Source organism: Spermophilus citellus (assembly GCF_964194105.1).
Source record: "Spermophilus citellus genome assembly, chromosome: 6".
Classification (NCBI taxonomy): Eukaryota; Metazoa; Chordata; class Mammalia; order Rodentia; family Sciuridae; genus Spermophilus; species Spermophilus citellus.
In genome coordinates this window covers 114,852,714-114,879,847 of record NC_138187.1, presented here as the reverse complement: position 1 = coordinate 114,879,847, position 27,134 = coordinate 114,852,714, and the positions used below count along the sequence as shown (strand labels likewise).

The 27,134-nt window shown below is 34.0% G+C and overlaps 1 protein-coding gene across 9 annotated transcripts; it reads right to left on the bottom strand.

Moving 5' to 3' along the window:
* Positions 1 to 27,134, bottom strand: TAF1A (TATA-box binding protein associated factor, RNA polymerase I subunit A). Of its 9 annotated transcripts, none has more exons than XM_081297239.1 (11): positions 27,054 to 27,099; positions 24,878 to 25,000; positions 21,711 to 21,880; positions 17,686 to 17,799; positions 15,982 to 16,180; positions 10,504 to 10,634; positions 8,783 to 8,941; positions 5,081 to 5,147; positions 4,228 to 4,351; positions 2,377 to 2,531; positions 1 to 456 (listed from the first exon to the last, which is right to left on the bottom strand). In XM_081297239.1, the coding sequence occupies exons 2-11, from the start codon at positions 24,996 to 24,998 to the stop codon at positions 344 to 346; spliced, it is 1,353 nt and encodes a 450-aa protein (XP_081153365.1). In that variant the 5' UTR covers positions 24,999 to 25,000; positions 27,054 to 27,099; the 3' UTR covers positions 1 to 343. The 9 variants fall into 9 exon arrangements, with proteins under 9 accessions (XP_081153365.1, XP_081153366.1, XP_081153367.1 ...); XM_081297240.1 differs by having other exon boundaries at positions 27,050 to 27,095; XM_081297241.1 differs by having other exon boundaries at positions 27,058 to 27,090.

Sequence of the window (27,134 nt, the reverse complement as noted above, 5' to 3'; positions counted from 1 at the left end):
ATAACAGTACGAGGCAAGTTATCTGCAAATAATAACTGCTTCAGAGCTATATTCTCTAATTAAACATATTTATTTTTTCACTTGGAGAATCATTCCATATAACGTTTTATTTTACATTACAAAAAAAAGAAAATGTGTGTGTATATATATTTACAAGGAACAAAGGCAGCGGCATTATTTTTCTAGTTATAACTTACAGTAAAAGGAAATACAAAAATACTTTCTATAGTCATATAAATACTTTCTATAGTCATACTTTCTAAAAATATCAAATAAATACATTTAGTAAAAATCTACTGCTACTACAGTGTGGCTACAACTGTGAAATAACTAAAATTTAATATCAGACTCCTGGATTTACAATACTGTATTTTTTCACTGATTTCTTCATCCGCTTAATTTTCTTCTTTAACACTTGATGATCTTGTTTTAAAATATACCGAAAATATCTACAACCTAAAAAATAAAATGAGCAAAAGATTTTAATACTTATCATTCAAATTTTTAAAGTACATGTGTATAGTTTGAAATTTTTGCTTCAACTCTCTATATACCAGTATGGCCCACACATATTCTAAGAGCTGCCACCAATGAAATGTATTACTTCACAAAGATGTTTTTGATCCATTATGATTAAAGCATATATTTTAGCTTTTTTCCTTCTCTTTCCCCAAACCCTATAGTGATATACACATTATTATTTATGTATATTCGTACATTAAAGGAACATTCTCCAAGATCAAATTAGTACTACTTCCCTCTCAACTGTAGCTTCTAAGTCAGCAAAAGAACCATTTATCACAGTCAGAAAAAGGTAAACAATCTACAAAATACACCTCTTTGTAAATCCACTAGAGAGCTTAACTAGCAAAGCAACCAAATAGCTGAATTTCAACCAGAAAAGGTCCCTCCAAAGAGCAAGGGGCCCATCTTGTTTCTCATACAGCATGGGGAGAAAGCTAACATACCCCATTCTAAGCCCAAAGCAAAAGCAGACCACAACCAGAATTTGAGTACTGTGGTGTAATGATGATAACCAGAACAAGAGGAGAAAAAAAGCTCAGCTTTTGAATAGATTCACTCTCTCCACACTAACACCCAGACAGGAGAGATGTGCCCATTTTCAGGCATAACAACACCTGATATTCCTAGACAACTTCAGAATTCACAAAGCCCTTTGATGTTGATGTTCACTTGATATTTCACAAAGGACAATCCCAGTGTCCAAATCCCTTTGGACAATCCCAAAGGTTAATTGCTTGACCCAAATCACATGACGAGTAGAGAATGAGAAAGTTAGTCCGGATCTTTGGACTCCAAATTCATAAAGTAGAAGATAACAATCTAAATAACATTTATGTTCCTTTTCATCCATGCATTAAAAAGCCATTTTAAAATCACTTTCTAAAGCCCTTTCTTCCTATAAAACTAGTATTTTATTAATTTTAGTAACCATCTGAAACATATATTAAGGATACATTGTTGAAAACAATATAAACCATAATCCAAAGTGAACTGAAGAATCTCTTTAGGACACCTTAAACTCCCTAGCAAAATATATCTTACTAGTTGTCATCATACACATCATTTCTGTACATTTTGTAGCAGTTTCATTTCAGTACTGGCTAACTTTTAATATTTCAGTAGTACAAAGCCGGTACCGGTTTTATTGGCCAAAATATTCCATAAAGAAACAATCAATTTCTCATTCCTTTTAAGAGGACTATTTGACAAGTTAATGGGAGGTATTCTTAAGGAGAATTTTTCTCCTTACAGGAACATTTAAGTGTATATAATACAGATCTATTAAAGAACAATGAGGTATGAAAGAACATTCTTTATTAGTAGACAGTCTCAGTAAACCTATGCAACAAGGCCAAGCAGTCAGTGATTGTGAAAGTCTTGCATGGTGCATCTTAATGCCCCCAACAACACCCAAGTCAGAGCATGAGAAATAATCACAATCAACAACATGAAAGCACTGTTTCTAACCCTAGGGGATTCCTTATAAGCACATTACCAGTTCCCAACTCATGATCCACTCTTTATGTATTTTTGTTGTTGTTTGGGGGCGGGGGGTACTGTTGATTGAATGCAGGGATACTCAACCACTGAGCCACATACTCATCCCTATTTTTGTATTTTATTTAGAGACAAGGCCTCACTGAGTTGCTTAGTGTCTCACTTTTGCCGAGGGCTTTGAACTTGCAATCCTCCTGTCTCAGCCTCCAGAGCCATTGGGACTACAGGCATGCACGCCCAGCTCAACAATTATTTCTTGAGCACCCAGAATCCTTATGGACCACACTAGATAAGCTCTACAATGAAAGAATGGTCATATTCAAAAGATAAAATTAAAAGAAAACAAAAATTTACCTTTTCCTAACAGTATTCCAGCTACAAAAGCTTTCTCACAGGTCAAATCTGCATCTTCCTTCCAATCACTTTTTGCCCAAAAGTAGCTGAAGTGAAAGGTTGGCCACCAGCTTTTCCTGGAACTCCATTCTTCTTGAACCCACGCAAGACGATTCCTAAAAACAAAAATGTCAAAAGGGAAGGTCAGTGATGGGGACAAATCTGTACATTAGAATTTGATTTTAGCTATAGGAAGCTATTTCCAGACTAACATCAGCAATAACATAAAATCAAATACTTTTTAATTCTCTTTGATCTCCACATTCTAATTTCCTCTTAACTAAATAGCCAGTTCATTACAGTAAAGTGATGCAGTGATTCTGAAGCAAAAGTCCTTTAAATTTCAGATATTCCATTTACTATTGATCTTGAGCAGGTTGCTTAACCTCTCTGATTCTCAATTTCCTTGAGGATAAAAAATGATACTTATTTCATGGCATTGTTATTAGGACTAAACTAGTCCAGTAGTAATAGCAGGTTTCACATAAAGCTCCTTTTACAGTATCTGGTACACAGCAAATGTTCAATAAATGCTTTAATTATTTAAAAGTTACTTTAAAACCTTAAATTATATGCTACCAAAATTTAATTAAAATGACATTATTATAAAATACATAAATACATGGATCTCACAGCTTAAGAGCAATGCTAAATGTTCATCAATAATTTGAGGATATACTTCTTTAGCACCTGTATGTCTCCTGTGGCAAAACTTCTAGAAATTTAAAAAGCAAACACTATGTTTCTTGGCTTTCAAAAGCCCTATGGTAGCTGGGTGTGGTGACACACCCCTGTAATCCCAGCGGTTCAGAGGCTGAGGCAGGAGGATAGCAATAAGCAACTGGGTGAGAGACTTTGTCTCTAAATAATATACAGAATAGGACTGGGGATGTGGTTCAGTGGTCAAGTGCCCCCTGAGTTCAATCCCTGGCAAACCCCTCCCCTGCAAAAAAAAAAAAAAAAAAAAAAAAGCCCTATGGTTTAGCAGGGGTTTAAACAGTCCTTTATATTTGAAAGGAGTTTACATTGAGTGTACGATCTGAATGCTTGCCCACCCTCCACAAAAATTCATGTTAAAACCTAATCACGGGCTGGGGTTGTGGCTCAGAGGTAGAGCGTTTGCCTAGCATGCGTGGGGCACTGGGTTCGATCCTTAGCACCACATAAAAATAAAATAAAAATATTGTGTACACCTATAACTAAAAAAATAATAAATATAAAAAAACCTAATCACCACTGGAAATAATTAGGACATGAGGAGATGAATCATGACCTAAATTAATGATCTTTTAAGAGAAGCCCCAGGCAATTGCCTTGCTCCCGTGTGAGGACATAGGGAGAAAAAACCCTCTATGAACTGAGAATCTTGTTCTTTATCAGACAGTGAATCTGCTGGTACCTTCACTTTGGACTTCCTAGCCTCCAGAACTTGTGAAAATAAATTTGTTATATAAAAGCCACCCAAATTATGATATTGTTACAGAAACCCAAATAGACTAAGATACACATTTTTTCCCCAAGATCAGTTTAAGTCTGAAACAAGTTTCCACTTACCCTGGGTACCTTATACAACTAAAATTAATATATAAACAATTTTGTGATATCCTTTATTCTGACAAAAAACAGGTAAAGTTTTACATATCCAGCTCACAATGGACTTACAAGATGTAGTATTTGATAGTACACAGTATCTGGAGAGAATTGTTGTATGTTAAGTTTGTGACTTTGTATTTTCTAGCTTCTGACACTCAGAAGAAAAGAGCTGAAGAAATCCAAAAATACAAGCAAATAAATGCTGTGTTTATTACTCACTCCATTAAGAGCTGTCTCAGATATCTAGCCAAATATTTCCATGCAGTTATGTTCTTAGTGCATCCAGCAAAATCCAGGACTCCAAACAATACTTTCAACCCCAATTTACGGAGTTCTTCTTTTTCTGCAACATTCATAACAGTTCAGGTTTAAATAAGGTATTGATTGAAGAAGTGCATAAAGCTAAAAAGTATGTACAGCTGATGAAAATGAATTATGTAAGCCTTCTAGTTTGGTTAATGGTTTAAAACAATTCATTATGCTCATACTCCTGAAATAAATCAGAAGAACGCTCAATAATATCAAACATGCTAATGAGGTCCAAGTGTTCAGTTTGATCCCTATATTGATTATATGCACTAATTCATATACTATAGAGAACAAGGGTTAAAGTCCCTGCCCTATTTTCCCATCTTTGGAACATTCTCTTCCCTTAGGTAAAAAACCAATGCAATCTTTGCACTGATTTATTTGGATTAGTGGACTGATTTTCATCTAAGAAGCATGTTATTTTCTATACTGAAGCCCAGGAGGCATTAAAACAAAGTGAAATTACATAAATTGAAGGCAATTTTCTTTTTCCAATTCGGAACTGTTGTTCTATAGCAGGAGTAGTCAAACTTCTGTAAAGGGTCAGATAATAAATATTTTACTATACTAGTCTCTATTACAACCACTAGTTCTGCCATTATAGTGCAAAAGCAGCTATAGAAAATACATAAATAAATAAGTTCTAATGGAACTTGATTTATAAATACAGGCATGGGGTCAATTTGGCCACTGGGACATAGTTGGTTAATTCCTTGACTTTAGCTTATCTGTACAAAGAGGCATAAAACAAAAACTTGTTTACCTGATTTTCTAAGTAACATATGGAATTCTAACATCAGTCTATGCGAGGGTACAATCTGATACAAATTCTGGAAAAAAAATAATCTTGTAATTTATACAAAGACATTTCTCAAATTTCAGCTTACGTTCAAATAAAGCTCTCATTGGTTAATATACTCTCAGTAAGTTAATCAAGGATTTAAAAGATATTTTGCTTTTATCCAATTTTAACTTGGGTATAGAAAGTATTCTCTGTAAATAATTTTTTTAAATAAAAATCCGGCTAACATGATAGACAAGATTATCGGAGGAAACAGATGGGGAGAATTCTTAATTTGCATCTTATACATAGCTACAATATTTACCACACTTAAAATAATTTATTTTCAGAAGCAAGGACGGGGGGGGGGGGAGAAATCACACAGAAAATACTGATCAGAAGAGATCACAGATTACAAAGTTTTATATACACATTACATATAAAATATTATGAAATGCCTTTATATAATACATAAAACAAAAATTCAAAAAGGGGCAACAATTTTGGAGACTGGACTTAGGGACACGGTACCCTAAAGTTATTTGGGTAAACAATTTAACATTTTTTTTTAAGTATTTATTTTTTGTTTTAGGTGGATACAATATCTTTTTTTATGCGGTGCTAAGGCTCGAACCCAGTGCCTCACACATGCTAGGCAAGCACTCTATCACTTGAGCCACAACCCCAGCCCACAATTTAACAATTCTTCTACACAACAGGAACAAATTTAAAGGTTTTCCTCTCTGAAAACAAGGACTGTTTTTATGAATATGCAAAACCCCAAAATTTTAAATTCTTTCTCATTTCAATACACATAATACTAAACAAATTCACTGTCTACTTTCCAAGGTACTTTGAACTTAAAATGAAATAATTCCCAACAAAACAAAAAATAGTTTGTTAACTTAATAATTTCTAAAAGATCAATCAACCATGTTCAATAATAAAGATCAACATACCAGTATCAGAGAATATTATTAAAACTTGGTTCCTACCAAAATCACATTGTATACGGCTCAAGTCACTTAGTTTTAACTTTTTATTGAAATATATATACTAGAAAGGTATAAGTCCTATGACATTGAATAAATCATCACAAAATTTAACACACCCAGGTGACCAGTACCCAGGTCAAATAAAAGACCATCAGAATTATAAAATTTCTCCATCAGGAAGATTCATAGGAAAACTGGGAATGGAACCACTATCTGACCCAGCTATATCCCACTCCTTGGTTTATACCCATTTTCTGCCTTTTCCAAGATTCCAATTACTGTATACTATAGAGACACAGTCACATCAATGTTTATAGTAGCACAATTCACAATTAGCTACATTGTGGAACCAAGCTAAATGCCCTTCAGTAGATGAATGGATAAAGAAAATGTGGCATATACACACACACAATGGAATATCACTCAGCATAAGAGAGAATAAAATCATGGCATTTGCAGGTAAATGGATGGAGTTGGAGAACATCATGCTAAGTGAAGTAAGCCAATCCCCAAAAAACAAATGTCAAATGTTTTCTGTGATATGAGGATGTTGATCCATAACAGAGAGGGGTGGGGGAAGCATGGGAGGAATGGAGGAACTTTAGATAGGGCAAGGGGAGGGGAAGGGAAGGGAGGGAGTATGGGGGTAAGAAAGGCAGAGGAATGAGATGGACATCATTACCCTAAGTACATGTATGAAAACACAAATGGTGTGACTCTACTTTGTGTACAACCAAAAACATGAAAATCCTGCTTTATATGTGTAATATGAATAAAAATGCATTCTGCTGTCATATATAACAAAATAAATAAATATATTTTTTAAAAAATTTCTCCATCAACTTTAGAAAATTCTTAGCCATTAACTGTTCAAATACATATATATTTTTATTACTATTTGTTTTTGTCCCATTTTCTGCCTCCTCCAAGACTCCAATTATAGGTATCAGATGTTTTCACCAAGTCCCCAATACAATCTTTTTTTTTAATTTATTTTTTTTTAGTATTTTTAGTTTTAGGTTGGCACAATGTCTTTATTTTATATTTATGTGGTGCTGAGGATTGAACCCAGTGCCTCATATATGCTAGGCAAGCGCTCTACCACTGAGCCACAAACCCAGCCCCCAATACAATCTTTTTTGCACTTTCCACCTTTTTGCTCTGTCCTTTAGGCTGCTTTTTCTACACATTACACTAACCCTCTCTTTTGTTATACCCAATCTGCTATTAAACCCAACAATTTGAGCTCTTAGATCCCAATACTGTACTTCTCAAAAGGAAAACAGAATTTCTCCCTAAGTCTATCTTGTCTTAAGAATAAATGTTCACCCTACTGATTTCCTAATCGACTTTTAAAAGACTAACAGATAAGAATTTCTGTTAGTCATCTGTATAGGCTGAAAAGAACCTTTCTTCTTTCTCCTCTAAAACAGCAGATTAAAAACTTACCACTAAATATATAAAGGACTACTATAGGAGATGGGGGTGCAGTTTACAGCACCCGTAGTATATCTGAGGCCCTGTGCTTAATCCCGACACACAAATTTCTACAATCCAATACTCCAAAACCAAACAATCCAATTCAAAAAAGGGTGAAGGACTTGAATACTTGGAATAGACATCTCTACAAAGACGATAAATGGCCATAAAAAGATGTCCTAGCATCACAAGCCATTATTATGAGACACTACACTATTGGAATACAATACTACTAGAATAGCTACTATCAAAATGAAAAAAAGTTAAGAGTTGGCAACAATGTAGGAAAACCGAAAACCTCATGTATTGCTGGTAGAAATGTAAAATAGACATAACTAAAATGACTGTAACCCCCCAAAAATCTAGAATATCAACATAGATGGTGGGAATGTTAATGGTACAATCACTTCAAAAAACAGCTGATGGTTTCTTAAGAAGTTAAATATCTATTTTCCTTACTCAGCAATTACACAGCTACCCAAGAAAAACGAAAATATATGTGCACTCACAGAAATACAAATGTTCTTAGCAACATTATTCGTAATAGTCAAAAAGCCAAATGTTCATCAAAAATTTAATGTATAAAAATGAAGCATTACTCAGCATTAATAAATTGCTAATACAACATCATGGCAAAAACTCAACAACATGCTGAGTAAGAGAAGCCAGACCCCCCCCCACAAACAAAAAAAAGTATAAAACTAAGATTACATTCATATGAAAATCCAGAAAAGATAAAATTAATCCATGATTTCAAAAAGCAAACCAGTGACTGCCTGAAGGCAGGAATATGTGGGTAATGGGGTTGTGAAATAAAGAACTTTTGGGAGTGACAGCAATGCTTTATATCATATTATTATGAAAGTGACATGGATATATGTTAAAACATATCCAAGCATATGTTTGCAATAAGTACACTTACTATATATAAGTTAAATTTCAATCGTTGATTTAAAAAAAAAAAAATGCAGAATTCTCCAACCAGAGTGGCAAAGGGTTTCTAAAACACAGATCCTCTCTCCTCAGTAGAAGTAGAGTGTCTTCCTAGAGCTTGCAGAGGGAGCAACTTTCTCTGTATACCTCAGCATACCATTCATACAATGTCATTTTCTATGAGTGCTATAATATAAAAAGTTAGAAAACAATAACCCCGAAATGTTTGAACATCAACCTCCAAAACTGTTCAAATAGTGAAATAAAAAATCTATACCTTAAGCACACTTAACAGTTTCGCTCTTGGTGCCTTTTCCTTCTTTAGAAAATTGTATAAATATATATGAGCATTCGGATTTGATGGGAACTTTTCATCATAAGCATAACTAGTAAGTATCTTTCGGGCTTCATCTTGATCACCATAGAATTCCAACATCTATATAAAATAAGTTATAATATCTTAGCTGAATTTTATAAGATATAAAAGATAATACACAACTTTACTGCTGAGTACAAAATTGACAAATAGTACCACAGAAGGAACATGCTTCCACTAGCATATATGTTACATCATCTATGAAAAAAAATCACCTTAAAATGGAGGACCATAAAGTTCATTTTTCCTTATGCTATTTTGTTACTGAAAAAAATATAGTAATTTCAACATAAGAACTATTCCTATAAGAAATTCATGTCCTCAAAGCAAGAATATATATAATTTGGGGGTGGGGGGACAGGGATCGAACTCAGGGGAACTCGGCCACTGAGCCACATCCCCATCCCTATTTTGTATTTTATTTAGAGACAGGGTCTCACAGAGTTGCTTCACACCTCGCTTTTGTTGAGGCTGCTTTGAACTTTCGATCCTCCTGCCTCAGCCTCCTGAGATGCTGGAATTACAGGAGTGTAATCCCACCTCACCCGGCTTCATAGCAAAAATATTAATGACTAAAATATGATGCCTACTAACCTCAGTGCCCCACCTATAACTTTAGTCACAAAAGAGTGCATAACAATTATAGCTTCTTCCATTTTGTTTCCATCTTTTCACGTTCAGCACTTTAAGAACTCAAACTTTCAAAGAACGATTTATTTTGAAAATTTATTCCTATTGTTCAGTATCAAAGCCCTCTGACAAATGACTTTTTTAAAAAAATATTTTTAGTTGTAGACACAATACCATTATTTTATATATTTACTGTTTTTTTTAATGTGGTGCTGAGGATCAAACCCAGTACCTCACACATGCTGAGCAAGCACTACCACCGAGCTATAACCACTGCCCACAAATGGCCTTTTTACAATGACTGTGAGATGATAGACAATCTTCAAAAACTTTCTAAAAGCCATTATTCTTCATCTCATATATTGTGACCTAGTTTCAGATTTTTTGTTCATTTCTTTTTATATCCCACCAAATCATAAAAGATCTTTCAGCTTTTAAGCTCAACAAGAATAATACAGAACAGACGCTTACAATTATATTGTTATTTACTTTGTAGATATTTGGCTATCTTTCGGGCTTCATCTTGATCTCCATTTGGTGAAGGCCCAGACAGTTTATCCAGTAATGAAAAAAAAAAAAGTAACATCAACAGCTTATTGTTAAACAAAATGCCAGGTGCAGTGATGCACACCAGCAATCCCAGCAGCTTGGGAGGCTGAAGCAGGACGGAGTTCAAAGCCAGCCTCAGCAAAAACGAGGTGTTAGCAATTCAGTGAGACCCTGTTTCTAAATACAAAAAAGAACTGGGGATGTGGCTCAGTGGTTGAGTGTCCCTGAGTTCAATCCCTGGTACCTGACACCACCTCCTCCCCCAAAAAACTCCAAATTATTTAGACCAAGAAAGAAATATGCCATACTCTTTTTCTATTTATTTAGTTAGATTTACAATTTTCTCCATTAAATTTCCTCCTGATCAATAAAGATAATTAGAAATGCAATCTAGGCTTAAGACAAAAATAAAACCAATACAATTTTATGAAAAGTCTAGTTACCTCTACATAACTCTTCACAAAAGGGTCCCAAACTCCAGGAGTTTTAATCAATCCACAAATATTTACAGATGTCTTCCAGCTGTCACTGAGCATACTTTGGGTTGCTGAACTGTATGCATAATCATTTTCATCTGCCCGAAGATAAAAAATTTTTTAAAGTCATTTGGTGAAGGCCCAGAGTTCAATCCCCAGCATCACAAAAAACAAGAGAGAGAAAAGTCGTTTAGTATTGAGAACTTCTGTTAAGACAATAGTAAACTGAGCTATTGTTAAAAGAATAATACATCATGCTCAAGTGGGATCTATTCTAGGAATGCAAGGTTGGCTTAACAACCGAAAATCTATTAATGTAAATAAAGATCTACTGATCTAAACCAAATCAGTAGACCAAAGAACAAAAACTACATGATCATCTTGTGACCATCGACAATCTAGGAACTTTCCACAATCTAATTAAACAGTTATCTATGAAAAACCCAGAGTAAACATGAAATTTAATAGTGATAGATTGGATGCTTTTTTCCCTAAAATCAAGAACAAGATAAGAATGTCCCCTCTCACTATTTCTATTCATTATACGGGAGGTTTTAGCTAGGGCTTACAGCAAATTATAGAAAAGACATCTAGACTGAAAAGGAAAACTATATTTTTTGTCAAGAAAATTCTAAAATTCCATTAAAAATTTATTAGAATTAATAAATGAATTCATCAATGTTGCCAGGTACAAGATAAATACAAAAAATGAATTTACAATGAAGAAGCAAACAATGAAATTAGGAAAACAATGCCATTTGTAAAAGCATCAAAAACTAAAAATAAAAGGTGTAAGTTTTACAAAAGAGATGAAAAGTTCCATCTGAAAAGTAATATTGTTGAAACAAATTTCAAAAGACCCAAATAAATATAAAGACACCTCAGATACACAGGTTGGAAGACTACTATTGTTAAACTAGTCTACAGAGTCCTATAATTCCTATCAAAACCACAGGTAAAATTTTTGTATAAATGGACAAGCTAACTATAATTTATATGAAAATCCCAGGGACTGAGAATAGAATAAAAAATTTTTAAAAAGAACAAAGTTGGAAGACTCATACCATGACTTTACAAATTCATTACAAAGCTACAGTAAGCAAGACAGTATGATATAGGTGTAAGGACGAAAATACATAGATCAATGACAGAAAATTGAGTGTACAGAAACAACACCTTCATGTTTATGGTATCTGATTTTCAAGAAGGGTACCAAGACAATTCAGTAAGAAAATACTTGTTTTCAACAACTATGTTGGCACAACTGGACATTCACATGCATAATAATTTAGTTAGATCGTTTCCTAACTCATATCACACACAAGAGTTAACTCAAAATAGATTAAAGACCTAAATGTTAGAGTTAAAATTATAAAACTCTTGTAAGTGAAAATCTTTGTGTCCTTGAAGTGGGCAATGGTTTCTTGGATATGCCAACAAAACCACAAGCAACAAAAGCAAAAGCACATAATTGGACTTCATCAAAATTAAAAAAAAAAAATTGTGTTTCAAAGGACATCAGCAAGAAAATAAAAAGGCAACCTACAGAATAGGAGAAAATATCTCCTATTAAGAGACTTCTGTCTAGAACATATAAAGAACTCATGACCCAATAACTAAAAATTAATGGTTTAATCAAAGTATATGCAAAGATATAAATTTCTCCAAAGGCATACAAATGGCTCACAGGCACATAAAAAGAGCTCAACATAATTAGTCCCTATAGAAATGCAAATCAAAATCACAGATACCATGGACTTTAGTACCCTTCCATTGATAATGGTGGTAATTTAAAATAGTGCAGCTATTTTGGAAAACAATCTAGTGTTCCTTCCAAAGGTTAAACATAGTTATATAATCCAGAAATCTCACTCTTAGGAACATATTCAAGAAAAATAAAACTGTACATAAATATTCACAGCAATATTATTCAAAAAGTAGAAACCACCCAAATGTCTATCAATTGATAAACATGGAATGGTTAAATGTGGTATCTCTATACAATGGCATGTTATTCAACAACAAAAAGGAATGAAATAGTTACTTGCAACCTTAAAATCATTATGCTAAGTGAGCACATATTGTACAGATGGTTCCACTTGCATGAGATTCCCAGAATACATAAATCTCTAAAGACAGAAAGTAGATTAGTGGTTGCCTAGAAGCTTATGAAGAAATGGAGAGTTCAGGGTTTCTTTCTGGGGTGATGAAAATGTTCCAAATTTAATGATGGTGATGATTACTGGGCAACTCTATGAATATATTAAAAACTATATGCTTTAAGTGGGTATATTTATGTGGCATATAAACTATATTCTCAATTTTCAATAAAGCTATTATTTTTTAAAAAAATATGAGACCACTATACCCAATAAACTAACAGATATAAAAAAATTCTGAAATTAACAAATGTTAAGGAACATACTGACAAAAGAAAACCCTAATCAGATTACCAGTGGAATATAAATTGGTACTACTTTGGAAACAGTTTAGCATATTATATATTGCCATGGTTTTTGTTGCCCAAAGACACACTATGATTACTGGCTTGGGCCCCAGTGTGGTACTATGGGAGATGAAAACAGTGGGGGATGGAGCTTTGTGGGAGGTCCTCAGGCTAATTCTCATGTAACCTCCTGTGTTCTGACAAGAGGATTGTTAGAACAGAAACAGCCTGGCTCCACCCTCCTTTTACTTGGCACTCATATTCAAGATGTAACCACTTGCTTCTACCTACTGTAGAGCCACCCAATCTTGGACACTGAATCTCCAAAACTATGAACTTAAATAAACCTTTTCTCTTTGTAAAGTTAGCTTCCTAAGGTATTTCATACAGTGACAAAGATGCATATACTTTATGACAATTCTACTCCTAGCAATGCATGCTTATGAAGGGTTAATTTCAAAGCAGCATTAAACTGTAATACACTAAAGGCCATCAATAACAGAAAGAATCATTAGTGCAATAACATACATTTTTTAGCAGTAAAAATAAACTAGAGTTACATTCAACAATACAATTGTCTTAAAAACCAATGTTGAATAAAATATGCAAGGCCCAAAAAATAAACACAGTAAAAAATTTATATATAGGCAAGAAATTCATATATAAGCAAAACTAATTTTGTTTACCATTTAAAGAAAAGCAAGAGAACGACAACCCTAAAAGACCTTACAATGATTTTCGTGATACAGAATGGGATGAAGTATGATCAGGAAAGCATACATAGAAAACTTTTACATTAAGGTGACAGCAATGCTGTGTTCCTTAATCTGGATAGTAGTTAGAGGAATGCAACTTTAAACTTATGCATTACAGCACTCATTTATTTCATATGTTTTTCTTGTCTACATTATATTTCATAACATTAAGGTTTAAACAGCAACAACTAGTAGAAGCACAACATAATACCACAATAAAAACAGATGTTGATATTCTTTTCTAAGTGAACCAATATGGACTCCATATTGCTCCATACGGTATCTCACCTTCATCTCTTGTAGCCAGAGAACAAAATGTCAGTTGCATAAAAGTACTGAATCTAGTCATGAGAGTGACAGTCTAAATGTCATATTACAATTGCTTTAGTCAAATATTTGTTCAAGTTTTTTCTAACCATGTGTAATAAAAAAAGTAAATAGTGATTGTAAAACTCACCTAATCAATTAATATCAACAAGCCTTTTTAAAAGGAAAATTTATACCAGAAATGATAGCAAGGTTAAAATAGAGGAAAAAAGAAAATTATATCAGAAATGATAGCAAAGTTAAAAGAAATAGAAGACAAACATGTGACATCAAAAGATGGCTTAATCTAAATAAGAAGATACAGCATAAAATATACCTGAAAAAACTTAGAACAATTAAAAAGCAAGAGATGAAAAGCCAAATGACATAGGCTGAACAGGCAGCTGATATAGAAGGTTTAAAGTATTATGAATCAGGTGCCAGGGCAGGTTTCGAAGAATCTTAAAGGACAGAGGGTATGATAGATGAAGAAACTGCAAAAAATGTCACAAGATTAACATTAGGGCCTTCCAGAAGAATCTTGGGAGACAAGAAGAGGTAACACAAGAAGAAGGATGGGAACTGAGATTAGTGAAATCTACATGCCTAGGGACAAAAGAAATATTACTTACTACATAAGGATAATAAGGAAATAGTGTTTATCACCTATAAAGTGATAAATACCAGGGCTAAAATTGGGATGAAGGATGTGAAAATAGAAAAGACTTAATTCTAGAGAAGCTATGGAGGAAAACTATACAAGGGAAAGAAAAGTGCAGAGAATCATGTAGCTTCAAAGAATGTATATCTGGGAGTAGGAGAGGATGATATCACCAAAGAAGGTTAAGAGAAGGGGAACTCAGCTTGAGAACTGAGTGCCCAATTTTTGGTATGGCCAGTAAATCAAAAAAATTGCATTATAACCTTTGTACAGAAATTACTTTTTATCTTGCCGTATTCTTTAAACGTTATTCTGGGGAACAATAACATGGAACAAACTAAACTCTACTCTAAACACACAAGAGTTTATTACATGCAATAATGGCTGCTAAAGAAAATTTATAACCTTTCTCATAAATTCAAAGACTCTCTCCTAGATCAAACTCCAACCAGCTCCTCTAAGCCTAGTCCCTCTTTGGACTATGCCCCAATCCTGGCCTACCTATAAAGACTTTAAGAAACACTAAGATAATTTCTTTTCTTTTTTTTAAATATTTTTTAGTTATAGATGGATGCAATATCTTTATTTCATTTTATTTATTTTTATGTGGTGCTGAGGATTGAACCCAGTGTCTCACATGTGCGAGGCAAGTGCTCTGCCACTGAGCCACAACCCCAGCCCCAAGAAACATTAAGATAATTTCTAATGCGAGGCTATATCCCTAGGATAACCTTAGGGCTCCTTAAAGGGTATACTCAAGGCTGCCTAAAGAATTTAGTTTGTTCTAGCCAACACTTCTAAAGATAGGGCTCCTGACTCTTAACCTCTGTGGGAGAGTATATGCCTCACTTGCATAAACCCAGTTAGTAAATCCAGATGGGTTTCACATGGACTACCCTTCTTCAGAATTTTTCACTTTTCTTACTCTACTCAAGGCACTGTCATCCCCCCCCCCCCTTTCTATTTAAGACACTGAATCGCCTCTATAAAACTGCAATGGAGCTTAGCTCTTAACCTACTGAATGTGTTTTCACCACTGAGGTCCAGCTGTTTACCTCTGACCAAAATTTTAAAAATCATTAAAATGGTCATGAATTCAGCAATGAATCATCTAATTTATGACCAAGAAGTTTTATGATATATCATAAATATCATAAAGGATGATCAAGAATTTATCTGAATGAAGTCAGTAGATGGATTACTAGATTACTCCTTAAGATCCCTTCTGCTCTTCAGTCTCTTCACCATAAGAAAATAATTTATTCATATTCACTCACCAAGCTTTGACAATTCAGCTTTCTTTTTGGACCACGTATAATACTGCAAAAGCCCTTTGTAGGCCTGAACAAGGTTGATTAATATTTCCTGGGAAGACGATTTTTCACCATATCTCCATGTCTCTGCCTGACTTAGATTTCTGTTTGCATCCTCAAGCATTCCATGATGCATAAGGTACAATGCATGTTGTAAGGAGATCTGCACCAGTAATAAGAAAAAGCCCACTGTCACTGAAGTCATTAAGATAACCATTACTCAAAAAACACAGTAAATATATGATGGACTAAGTCCTTGATTGGATACGAAAGATAAGACACTGTCCCTGTCATCAACAATTTCAACCTAACAAAGAAGAAAGACAGATGAAATGACACTATGTAAATGAAAGCTAAATTATGTAAACTTACAAAGAGAAGACAGTACAATAGTGAAAAAAACAACAATAAAAAACAGGGGTTTTGAAGACAGTCCTGGCTCATATGCCAATTAATGCTAAATAAATCTGAATAACTTATTCGTCCTTTTGTCTGACCTGTTTTATGAGGCAATTCTTAATCCTTCAGAAGGGTGTAGTTAGGATTAAATGAGATTTAACTTTTGCATACTACTAATTCCTAGTTTGGGCTACAGTAGACAACCAATAATATAACTATTTTAAATATATTAAATCAGCTCAAAAGAAAACATCTTAACAGGGAGTGTTGGAGAATGATGTCAATTCCAATGGAAAGGAAAGTGCATGCTTCCACTTATCTAAAACATCTAGAATGGGCATATTCATAAAAACAGAAAAGATATTAGAGACTGTCAGTAGCATGGGGAGGAGGAGAAAATGGGAAACTATTGCTTAATAAATATAAAGATTCTGTTTGGAGTGATGGAAATGTTTTAGAAATAGTGGTGATAGTTTACAACATGGTGAATATAGTTAATACCACAGAACTGTATACTTAAAATGGTTAAGATAGCATGTTCCATTATATACAATCACAATTTAAAATTCCAGAAAACAGGAAAAGTAAAAACAAAACAAAATTTAAAACTAGCTACAAAGTAAATATTTTAGGCTTTGCATGGCACATGACTTCTTCATAATTACTCATTTTCATTAAAAAACAGCTATTGACAATATGGAAATGAATGTGTGTGGCTGTATTCCAGTGAAACCTTATGGCCTTGAAAAATAATTAAAAGCAAATTATAAAATTTTATTGAAAAGTGCTCTCTCTGTTAGTTAAAAAAGAGAGAGAGAGAGAGAAAGAGAGAGAGAGAGAGAGAGAGAGATAATCTTGGAAATGTCTCAGCCCTTTTGTTAATACTTTTAATAAAACATATTAACTTGGAGAGAAGGTTCAATGCAAATAGGAATTAAAATGTTTTTACACATTCAAATTCCCCACTTGTTTCGCTTTTTCCAAAAATACCAACTCAGCACAAATAACTTCGGCAAACAGTAGAAGCACAACTTCAACATCTGATGGACTGGTTTTGGCAGCCAGAGATAAACAAAGAGGAGGTATTTCCCATCAGACAACATGGAAGGTGATCAGAAACTAAGGAATGGCTGGCACAACACTGCTTTCTTTCTTATTTATCCCAGTATCTTACCCTTTCTTCATTATTGTTTACTTTACACTGATACAAACAATTCAGAAAACAATATGAACACTGTAAATATAAGTTCACAAAGTCTATGTTCTTACCTTTACATAATTCAGGACACCAATATTTTTCATCCGGTCAGCAAAGGTACTGAAAGTCTCCACATTGCTTTTGGGGTGATAAAAGAGAATTTCACTTCCAAGCCTCCAAATAACCTGTCAAAGCAGAAATTATTACCCAATGTAAAGTCCAACCCTGCCTTTATTCTATTTTTCCTGTAAGTTTTGTTTTTCTGATTACATATAAAAACAACCTAAAATTCCTTTCCCTAGATATCATAAATGTCTATGTTATTGTACTTTACCCAGTAAAACTAACGTTAGATCTCACATGACAAAATCTTTTCAATACTAGTTTTTAAATTCTAGGTAAGTATAACAGTGCCATTATTAGATTAGCAGTCTAAAAGAGGAAGAGGCAGTTAAGATATTATTAAGTATAAAACTTAATTAATATAGGAAGAATAAGTAAGAAACTAGGTTTTGGTAATATTGGCTTCTTATCTGGTCTCAACCTCATCTTTATTCTCAGCAAAGTGAGTGTAACAGACTAGTTTCTTAAGATCTTATCAATATTGATTATATTTATTCCAATATTTACAACACAAATTTAAGAACTATCATCAAATATAAACAAATTTTAATAAAAAATATTTTCTCTTCAGATCACCAATCCTGGTGAAAGAACTTGGGAGTTCTTTTTTCATGGAAGCAAATGTCTATTTCTCTTACCCCCATTTAAAGTACTTCAACCATACCAACTTTAAAGTGAACTTCAAAGTCAATTATTTCTAGAAGGCACACATTGGTTGTTTGGTACAGTAACTTCATATTCCCAATTTAAAAAAAAAAAAAAAAAAAACAGGGCTGGGGCTATAGCTCAGTGGTAGAGCGCTTGCCTTCCATGCATGAGGCACAGGGTTCAATCCTCAGCACCACATAAAAAATAAACAAATAAAGGCATTCTGTCCATCTGCAACTACAAAAAAAAAAAAAAAACAGATCAAGACTTCATTGTAGAATATCAAAAGTAGCATTGAGGAGCTTAAAGAAACTTGTAGAGGGCTAGGGAGTAGCACAGTGGTAAAAGCAAGGCAGGTACTAGGTTTCATCCCCAGCACCACCAAAACAAAAACTTAAAAGATTATCCATTATCTATAGTTATCTACAGTTGTTCTTAAACCCAGTCATAAGAAAGAATTACCTGGGGCACCTATTAAAAATAAATATTCTAAGCCACCATGCCCGTAATCCCAGCAGCTTGGGAGGCTGAGGCAGGAGATCATGAGTTCAAAGCCAGCCTCAGCCATTCGGCAAGGCCCTAAGCAACTTAGTGAGACCTTGTCTCAAAATAAAACATAAAAATGGCTAAGCCAGTGGTTAAAAGCCCCAGGAGTACGGTACCAAAAATAAATATACATACGTACATATGTATGTGTGTGTGTGTGTGTGTATATATATATATATAGAGAGAGAGAGAGAGAGCGCGTGCGCGCACACGCGATAGATAGATAGATAGATAGATAGATAGATAGATAGATAGATAGATATTTATTTATTATTTGGGTTTTTCTTGAGGAAGTATTGGGGATTTAACGCAGGGTGCTTAATCTAAGTCTCCAGTCCTTTTTATTTAGAGACAGGGTTTCACTAAGTTGCTGAGGTTGGTCTTGAACTTGCAATCCTCCTGTCTCAGCCTCGAGCTGCTTGGGATTTCAGCTGTACTCCACAGTGACTGATGGAATCTGTATTTTCAACACATGCCCTAGGTAGTTCAAAAGGATTCAAACAAGTATCTGGAAGCCACTCATTTAATTTCTTCATTTTATAAAACAAAATCTGGACAAAAGAGAGGTATATAATGCCTCTCTGTCATTACTAATGATTTACAGATATATGTAACTTTAGTCCCTAAATTAAAATTTGTCAATAATTATATTTTCTTTTTACACACACACACACACACACACACACACACACACACACACACACACCAAGTAGCATGTATGTACTATTTGGTATTTTTGGTTTTGGCTCCATTAGATTGATGCACTGGTTACTATATTAGTAAAAGCACCTGAAATAGTCAAGTAAAGTTATTTGTGGAGAAACTGCTTTTTACTCAACAAATTTAGCAGTATATGCCAGGCACCGTTTCACCCCTTCTCTCAGAAATGTACATTTGATATGGAGAGACACACAAGAAACAAGAAACAAAATTACATTGACAAGTATTACTGGAAAAGCGTGAGAAGGACATGGAGTTCAAGAGTGCCAGTACAAAGTAGGAATAAGAAAGCAAGAAATGCAGTTGTAATTTTAAATAATCAAGGTAGACCTCACAGAGGTCACAGAAAAGCAATCATACAGAAGGGCAGACATGATGATAGCTGAAGAAAGATCTTTCCAAGTAAAATAAATAAATAAATAAGGTAAAGATTGAGGTAGAATATGCCTGGCTTATTCTAATAAGAGCAAGGCTAGTAAGACTGGAAAAGAAAATACAGGTGAGCAAGTAACAGGAAATGAGATTAAGAAAAGAAAAGGTCAAATGGGAATGGGTGAGCACATCACACAGGAACCTTGATTACAGTGTTTTCAGCAGAGGAGTGAATGAGGACTTAAGGTTTTAAAAGGTTCACTCTACATCATTAGACATTAGGAAAACAAAAATCATTTTAAAACCACGATAAGATATCACTTTAAAACCACCAGGATGACTAAAATCAAAAAGAGACAATAAGGCCCGGGTGTAGAGAAGCTGGAACTCTCAAATATTACTGATGGAAATATAAAATGGTGGAGTCACTTTTGAAAATAGTCTGGTAGTTTCTTGAGAAGTTAAATACAATTACCACATGATCTAAAATTCTACTCTAGGAATATACCCAAGAAAAATCAAAACAAACATCCACATACAAACACTTGTGCATGAATATTTATAGAAGCATTATTCACAATAACCAAAAAGTATAATCAACCCAAATGTCTAACAAACTGATGAATGAATATATAAAATGTGGTATGTCCATATAAAAGAATATTTGCCAATAAAAAGGAAAAAGCATGAATACTTTTACTACAACATAAATGAACCTTGAAAACATTTTACAAAGTAAAAGAAATCATTCACAAATGACCATTACATTATAAGATTCCATTTATATGAAATGTCCACCATAGAAAATAGTAGATTAGTAGCTTCCAGGGGCTACGAGTCAGTGGAGAAGTACTGAGGAAAGACTGCAAATAGGTACAGGTTTTCTTTTTGTAGAAGATGAAACTATCCTAAATTTAGATTGTGGCTTATGTTTGCACAACTCTGTGAAAATATTTAAAATATTAAATTGTACAAGTCAGTGAATTGTATGGTGTGCTAATGTCTCCATAAAGCTATTTAAAAAACAGACAAAAAGAACACTCTGGTTGGAGAAAAAAACTTTCAAGTTTTGTTGAACAAGAGTACAAAACAGGTGCACAACCTGTGGAGTAAGTGGGAATTAAAATGATTTCTAATTAAAAAAAAAGAATTAACACCTTTGTAGATGAAAGGTGTTGAGGGTTCCAGCTTCTCTACACCCTTGCCTTATTGTCTCTTTTTGATTTTAGTCATCCTGGTGGTTTAAAGTGATATCTTATCGTGGTTTTAAAATGATTTTTGTTTTCCTAATGTCTAATGATGTAGAGTGAACCTTTTAAAACCTTAAGTCCTCATTCACTCCTCTGCTAAAAAACACTGTAATCAGGGTTCCTGTGTGATGTGCTCACCCATTCCCATTTGATCTTTTCTTAACCTCATCTACAAAGGTGTTAATTTTACCCTATACAGAGGGTAAAATAATACAAGGTAAGAAGGAATTATTATTGGAATGAATGAATACTGGGAAATTTGAGAATGCACAACTCAAGACTATTTTTAGTCTTGATATAAATTCTACATCCAACATTACTTTTAGCAGCTTTTAGTAAATTCAGTTTGAAATCCCCCTAAAGCTTTGTGAATGGAGCTAGAGGCAAAATCTTTCAGGAATCTGCTGTTTCTTTCAGCACACTCACACTTTGTTTACCTCTGGTGCAGCCTGCTTTTTGTAGGTGTCTGAATCTTCCAAGGTCTGCAAATAGCTGTACATATACTCTGCAGCTTGCTGCCACTCATGCTTCAGAAGGGCTTCTTGGATAAAATTTAAACAAGCACTTGTTGTCTGAGCAAAATCTTTCTTCTTTTTCCCTCCAGTCACTGTAAAGATGAGGATAAGGGTCACCCAGTGACTCCAATTCAACTATTACAAAAACTTAATTTCTCATAAATAGAACAGTAGGTATTACTTGACCCAGTCCATCCCCAAGTATCAAAGTCAACTTCATTTGAAACAAACTCTTCCACACATATTGTTTTTTAGCAAATTTCTAAAAATCTAAATTACATTCTTGGGCTACTACAATCACCAGATCCTTCAAATCTCATTCAATCATCCTTTCATCTTGGCATTAAGCAATTTTTTGAACAAGAGAGTAGAAAACAAGTGCACAACCCATGGAGGAAATGGGGAGAATCTCTCAATAAGATCCCCAAAAGCACAAGCCCTGGTAATTAGAATAGGTAAAAATCACCAGTCACCCTATGCAAGCACAATCTTTATTATCCACCAACATTCTGAAAATTCCAAATAAACTTGTTTATTTTTACAGTACTAGGGATTGAACCAGGAGTATTCTACCACTGCTGAGCAGTTATAGTCTTTCTTTCTTTCTTTCTTTTTTTTTTTTTTTTGTTAGACAGGTCTTGCTAATTTACTTGCCTAGGCTGAATCTCAAACTTGCCATCCTCTTGCCTCAGCTCCTAAGTATCTGAGAATACAGGCATGTGCCACCTCACCTAGCTGGGCTTTTATATTTTAAGTACCAATTTCCCAGTAACACAATGATATTAAATGCAAACGAAATTAAAACAGCTATAGACATTAGCATTTATATCCCTTAAGTATTAGCAATTCCTTTAAGGATATCTGGACTTAGTTAACAACCTCATTATATAAGTGACTGGTTACTATGCTTTCCTTCCTATACAACTACCAGACCCCTCTAGGCTAGCAGTCTTCTAGCTGGGTACCCTTACCCCTGCAAATACAATAGACCAATAGGTCCTCTTAAAGCAATCAATTTGCAGATTCTACCTCCTTGTATATTGTTTCCTGAAATTAATCTCCTAGAGTGCTATGCCCATAATCAAGGTCTCACAATCAAAATCATTACATATTACCTGAAGGTATTTTCAACACATGATGAAAACTGAATGATTCTAATATTTACTTTTGCAAGTCAAGTGATTCCCAATTCTTTTATCAAAACTGTAGAATGTTCTAATAATTTTAAATAGACCATGTAATTTTTTGTGAGTAACTCATGAGTCGAAGATCTGATACTTGCTTAACTAAACTCCATTCTACTTCCTTATGTGACTAAAGTTTCTCAGAGTTTACATTCATTAAAATATAGAATTAATGCCAGATGTTTTCTCATTCTAAAGTTAACATTCTTAATGATACATGAAGTAACTGGGGTAAGATTAAAAAATTAAAATTTACTTGAATACTTAAAACATATCTCAACCCACAAGAAATTTTAAAACTTAAAAATTTATAGGACGTTAAAAATAAGTGCAAATACAGACATACTTTTACTGCAAAATGTACTACAAAAACAGGAACAATACAAAATTTCCATTTATAAAAAGTTTTTTCATTGAATGTTTTAAGGTTGGCAATGGAAGGACATTACATCTCTGCTATTTAGATTCTACCAGATCTACTTTTTAAAGTAATATAATTTAATGTAATTAAAACACCATCATGTGCTGGAAATTTATCTCTTGCAACTGATAAACTTTTTAGAAGAAAATTTTTAAATTTTTAAATTGTGCAAAGCAGGACACAGTTAAAAAAAAGAAATATGACAGTGGAAAAGGTCAAAGACTATATTGATCTAGGTACATATAAATCACTAATAAGGTACATATAAATCACCTTGGGATCTTGAGCCTGGCTACTGGATGTGGTTCTGAAACTAGCAACATCAGAATCACCTAGAAGCTAATTAGAAATGCAGAATACAATGCCCCATCCAGATCTCCAAATCAGAGGCTTCATTTAACACCACCTATACTCAAGCTGTTTAATCAGCAACAATCCCTGGCAACTAGCCCAGAAAACTAACAAAACACAATTTCCTTGAAATATTCTTTGTTCATCTAAAGGAATATTATACTCAGGTTAAGTTCCCTTCATCTCAGTGGTTAGAAGTGAATGCTCTAAAATCAGATACACATGATTCCTAATAGCAATACTTAAGAGTATAAATTTGTGAAACTCAGTTTCTTCATACTAAAATGCCTAGCACATAAATTTACTGAGGATTAACTGAGATCATCAAATAAAAAGAGTAAAATTTTTTTTTAATGGGAGCTAAACTTTAGGATTCTTCATTGAAATAACTCATACCTATTCCAAACTGAGAATATTAGTTACTTTTTATCTTAATCTAAAAATTTCTGGATTGTACAGAAAAACAGCCACCTTTTCATCTGATAAATATCGCTTGACCAGCAAGATTCATTGCAGTGATATCTCGGGTGGCAAACTAAACAAGAAAGACAAATGCCAAAGTAAATTTGGAATTAATCCTAGGAGCCAAGGAATCACTGCCAAAGGGGAAAGAAGGCTGGGATAAGAAAGACATTTTGACGCAATAAAGAAAATGTTGATTCAAACGTATTCCTGGGGTTATACCACCCAACATGGCAATGTACAAATAACTGATTCTTGTATATATCTTTAAGGAATTTATCCTATAGAAAATTTTGCTTGTATTTACATTAGATAAAAATGAGGGAAAATATTATTTTTTTGAAAGCTATGTGCTTCTCAAAAGAAGAGACTATATCTTCTTCATGTATAAGTCCCCAATATTTAGACTTATATATTAGATATTAGTGCTCAGAAAGCACTGCTGAAAAAAAAAATGTGGCTGCAACATAATATAGACTGTATATTAATTCAAAAGAAAAGGATTCTAAAAGAAAAAAGAATATTTCTTATGATTCCCTTTCTGCTTATAGTCAAAACAAGAAAACAACTTATATATTCTTAAAAACTAAACCAGCATGGTTCATTTTGTATACATATTGAATCTATACTTCCTTGCACTAACGTTAAAATGGTTCTGTTATTTTACTTACCTACAGTTTCTAAATGCTTCTGAAGCCAAGGAAAATACATTCCTGTACCAGTGAGCACAGATGTTTCCACCTGGTCATCCTCTGAAATGGTCTTTGTCAATTCTTCACTGAAATCACTCATACCTATTCCAAACTGAGAATATCAGTTACTTTTGGTATATTTTTTTTCCTTTCTTTTTTTATTGATTTTTTTTTAAAAAAATGACAGCAGAATGCATTACAATTCTTATTACACATATATACCACATTTTTTTCATATCTGTTTGTATATAGTAACTTTATACAATGGATTTTCTTGAGAGCAACACAAAGCTCCTAACATTGCATACTGCAACTTAGTATGTAACTGAGGAATAAGCTACACAATGCTGCTAAGTCTGTAACTTGACTAGTAATACATTGAATAATATATACTAATGATGCCAGGGGCCTATTGATATAAATAAAGCTGGCAGCTTGACCTCTCTGCCATTCTGCCATCTTTCTTTCCTCTGCATCTTGTCTGTGTGTCTCCCTTATTATTTTTCCTTACATTTACTCTTACTTGTATTCTTTTTTTTTATTTTTTATTTTTTTATTGTTGGTTGTTCAAAACATTACATAGTTCACTTTTGGTATATTTTAATCCACAAGTTTCTGAATTGTAAAGAAAACAGCAAATAATAAATATGACTTGAGCAGCAAGATCCATTGCATTGTAGGTTTTTAAAATTATATATATATATATATATATATATATATATATATATATATATTTAGTTGTAGATGGACACAATACCTTTATTAATTTATTTATTTTTATGTGATGCTAAGGATTGAACCCAGTGCCTCACACATGCTAAGCAAGCGCTAAGCAAGCACTCTACCCATTTAACAACTCCAACCTGCAACTGGCAGTTCTTTTAAAGTAAAGAATGAATTTGCCAAGGCCTGTAATCCCAGCAGCTCTGTTCAGCTCAGTAGGCTAAAGCCAAGTGGATCACAGTTCAGAGCTAGCCTCAGCAACTTAGCAGGGCCCTAAGCAACTCAGTAAGACCCTGTCTCTAAATAAAATACAAAATAAGGCTGGGGAAGTGGCTCAGTGGTTAAATGCCCCTAGGTTCAACACCTGGTACCACCCCCCACCCCAAAAGCATTTAATTATGTGTCAGAAACAGCCAAAATAAATAATCCATTACTCAACTATTACTATGTTCCAAGCACATAAAGATATTTCCCCTTAATTTAAAAAAATTCAAGCCTAGAGAAAGAAACAACAAAATGCAAATAACAAATACAGTACAAATAGTAGTAGCTAATATTTATTGGATCTTTACTACATACCTGGTCTATTATTTAATTTGGGGCTAGGGATGTAACTCAGTGGTAAAGTGCCTGACTAGTGTGCATGAGGCCCTGGGTTCTATCCCTCCCACACAGCATCACACACACTCACACTACATACTAATTGTTTTCTTTCACATTATGTTGAAAAAAACTAAGGGAGTGAAATTATGAAACTTGTCCAAGGTCACATATACACACACAAAATGAGGACAAGAAAATTCAGAGAACACAAAACTACTAGGCATGACTAGAACTAGGACAAGAGATAGGTAGGAGGCAATGATATCTCAAGTGGCAAACGAAACTAGAAATACGAGTTTGGAATTAATCCTCAAGAGGCTCAGTGTCTCTCTCCCTCATTTCCCACATCGACCCAAGCATTAAAGCTTCTGATCCTACCTCCTAGAATTTCCACAATATTTCCTCTTCTCTGGAATTCTACAACACCCTGAAATTGTGTTAATCACTGCATTAGCTTTCTAACTAGTTACCCTGCCTAAAATACTGCTTTTCCACATTACCACCAGAATTAAGTCTTTTAAAGTCAATTTCCGTGGTTAAACACCTGAGTTTGAAATAATATGTGACTCTGAATGCGACCCAGCATGTACTTTGAGGAGTTATAACACAAATTCTCTCTTTTCAAATCCTCAAAAACCAGAATCGGTAACACATGGTTGTCACAGTAACCAAAGCTTCTCCAGCTTGCTCTCATTTCCCACAACCCAAGGTTTTAGAGCATTAGGAAAAAAAAAAAACTCAGAAGGAAAACACAGGTAAATCCAAGCAAACCCTTTTTGTCTTCTTCTAAACACGGAAGCTCGCAATTATACTCGCAGCACTCACCCACCTACCGCCGGGGCTCCGCAGTAAACCGCCTCCCACTCCAGAAGAAAGCTCTCACCGGAAATTGTTAACGTGCGCTTGCTCT

Bases quoted from the DNA above. Each gene is read 5' to 3' on its own strand.
- TAF1A (XM_081297235.1), bottom strand. From the start codon at position 24,998: ATGAGTGATTTCAGTGAAGAATTGACAAAGACCATTTCAGAGGATGAC. The intron at 17,800-21,710 runs GTAAACAAAGTG...CTGCTTTGACAG, and splicing joins AAAAGCAGGCTGCACCAGAG to GTTATTTGGAGGCTTGGAAG. The intron at 8,942-10,503 runs GTAACTAGACTT...TATTTTATATAG, and splicing joins TTGTGAAGAGTTATGTAGAG to ATGTTGGAATTCTATGGTGA.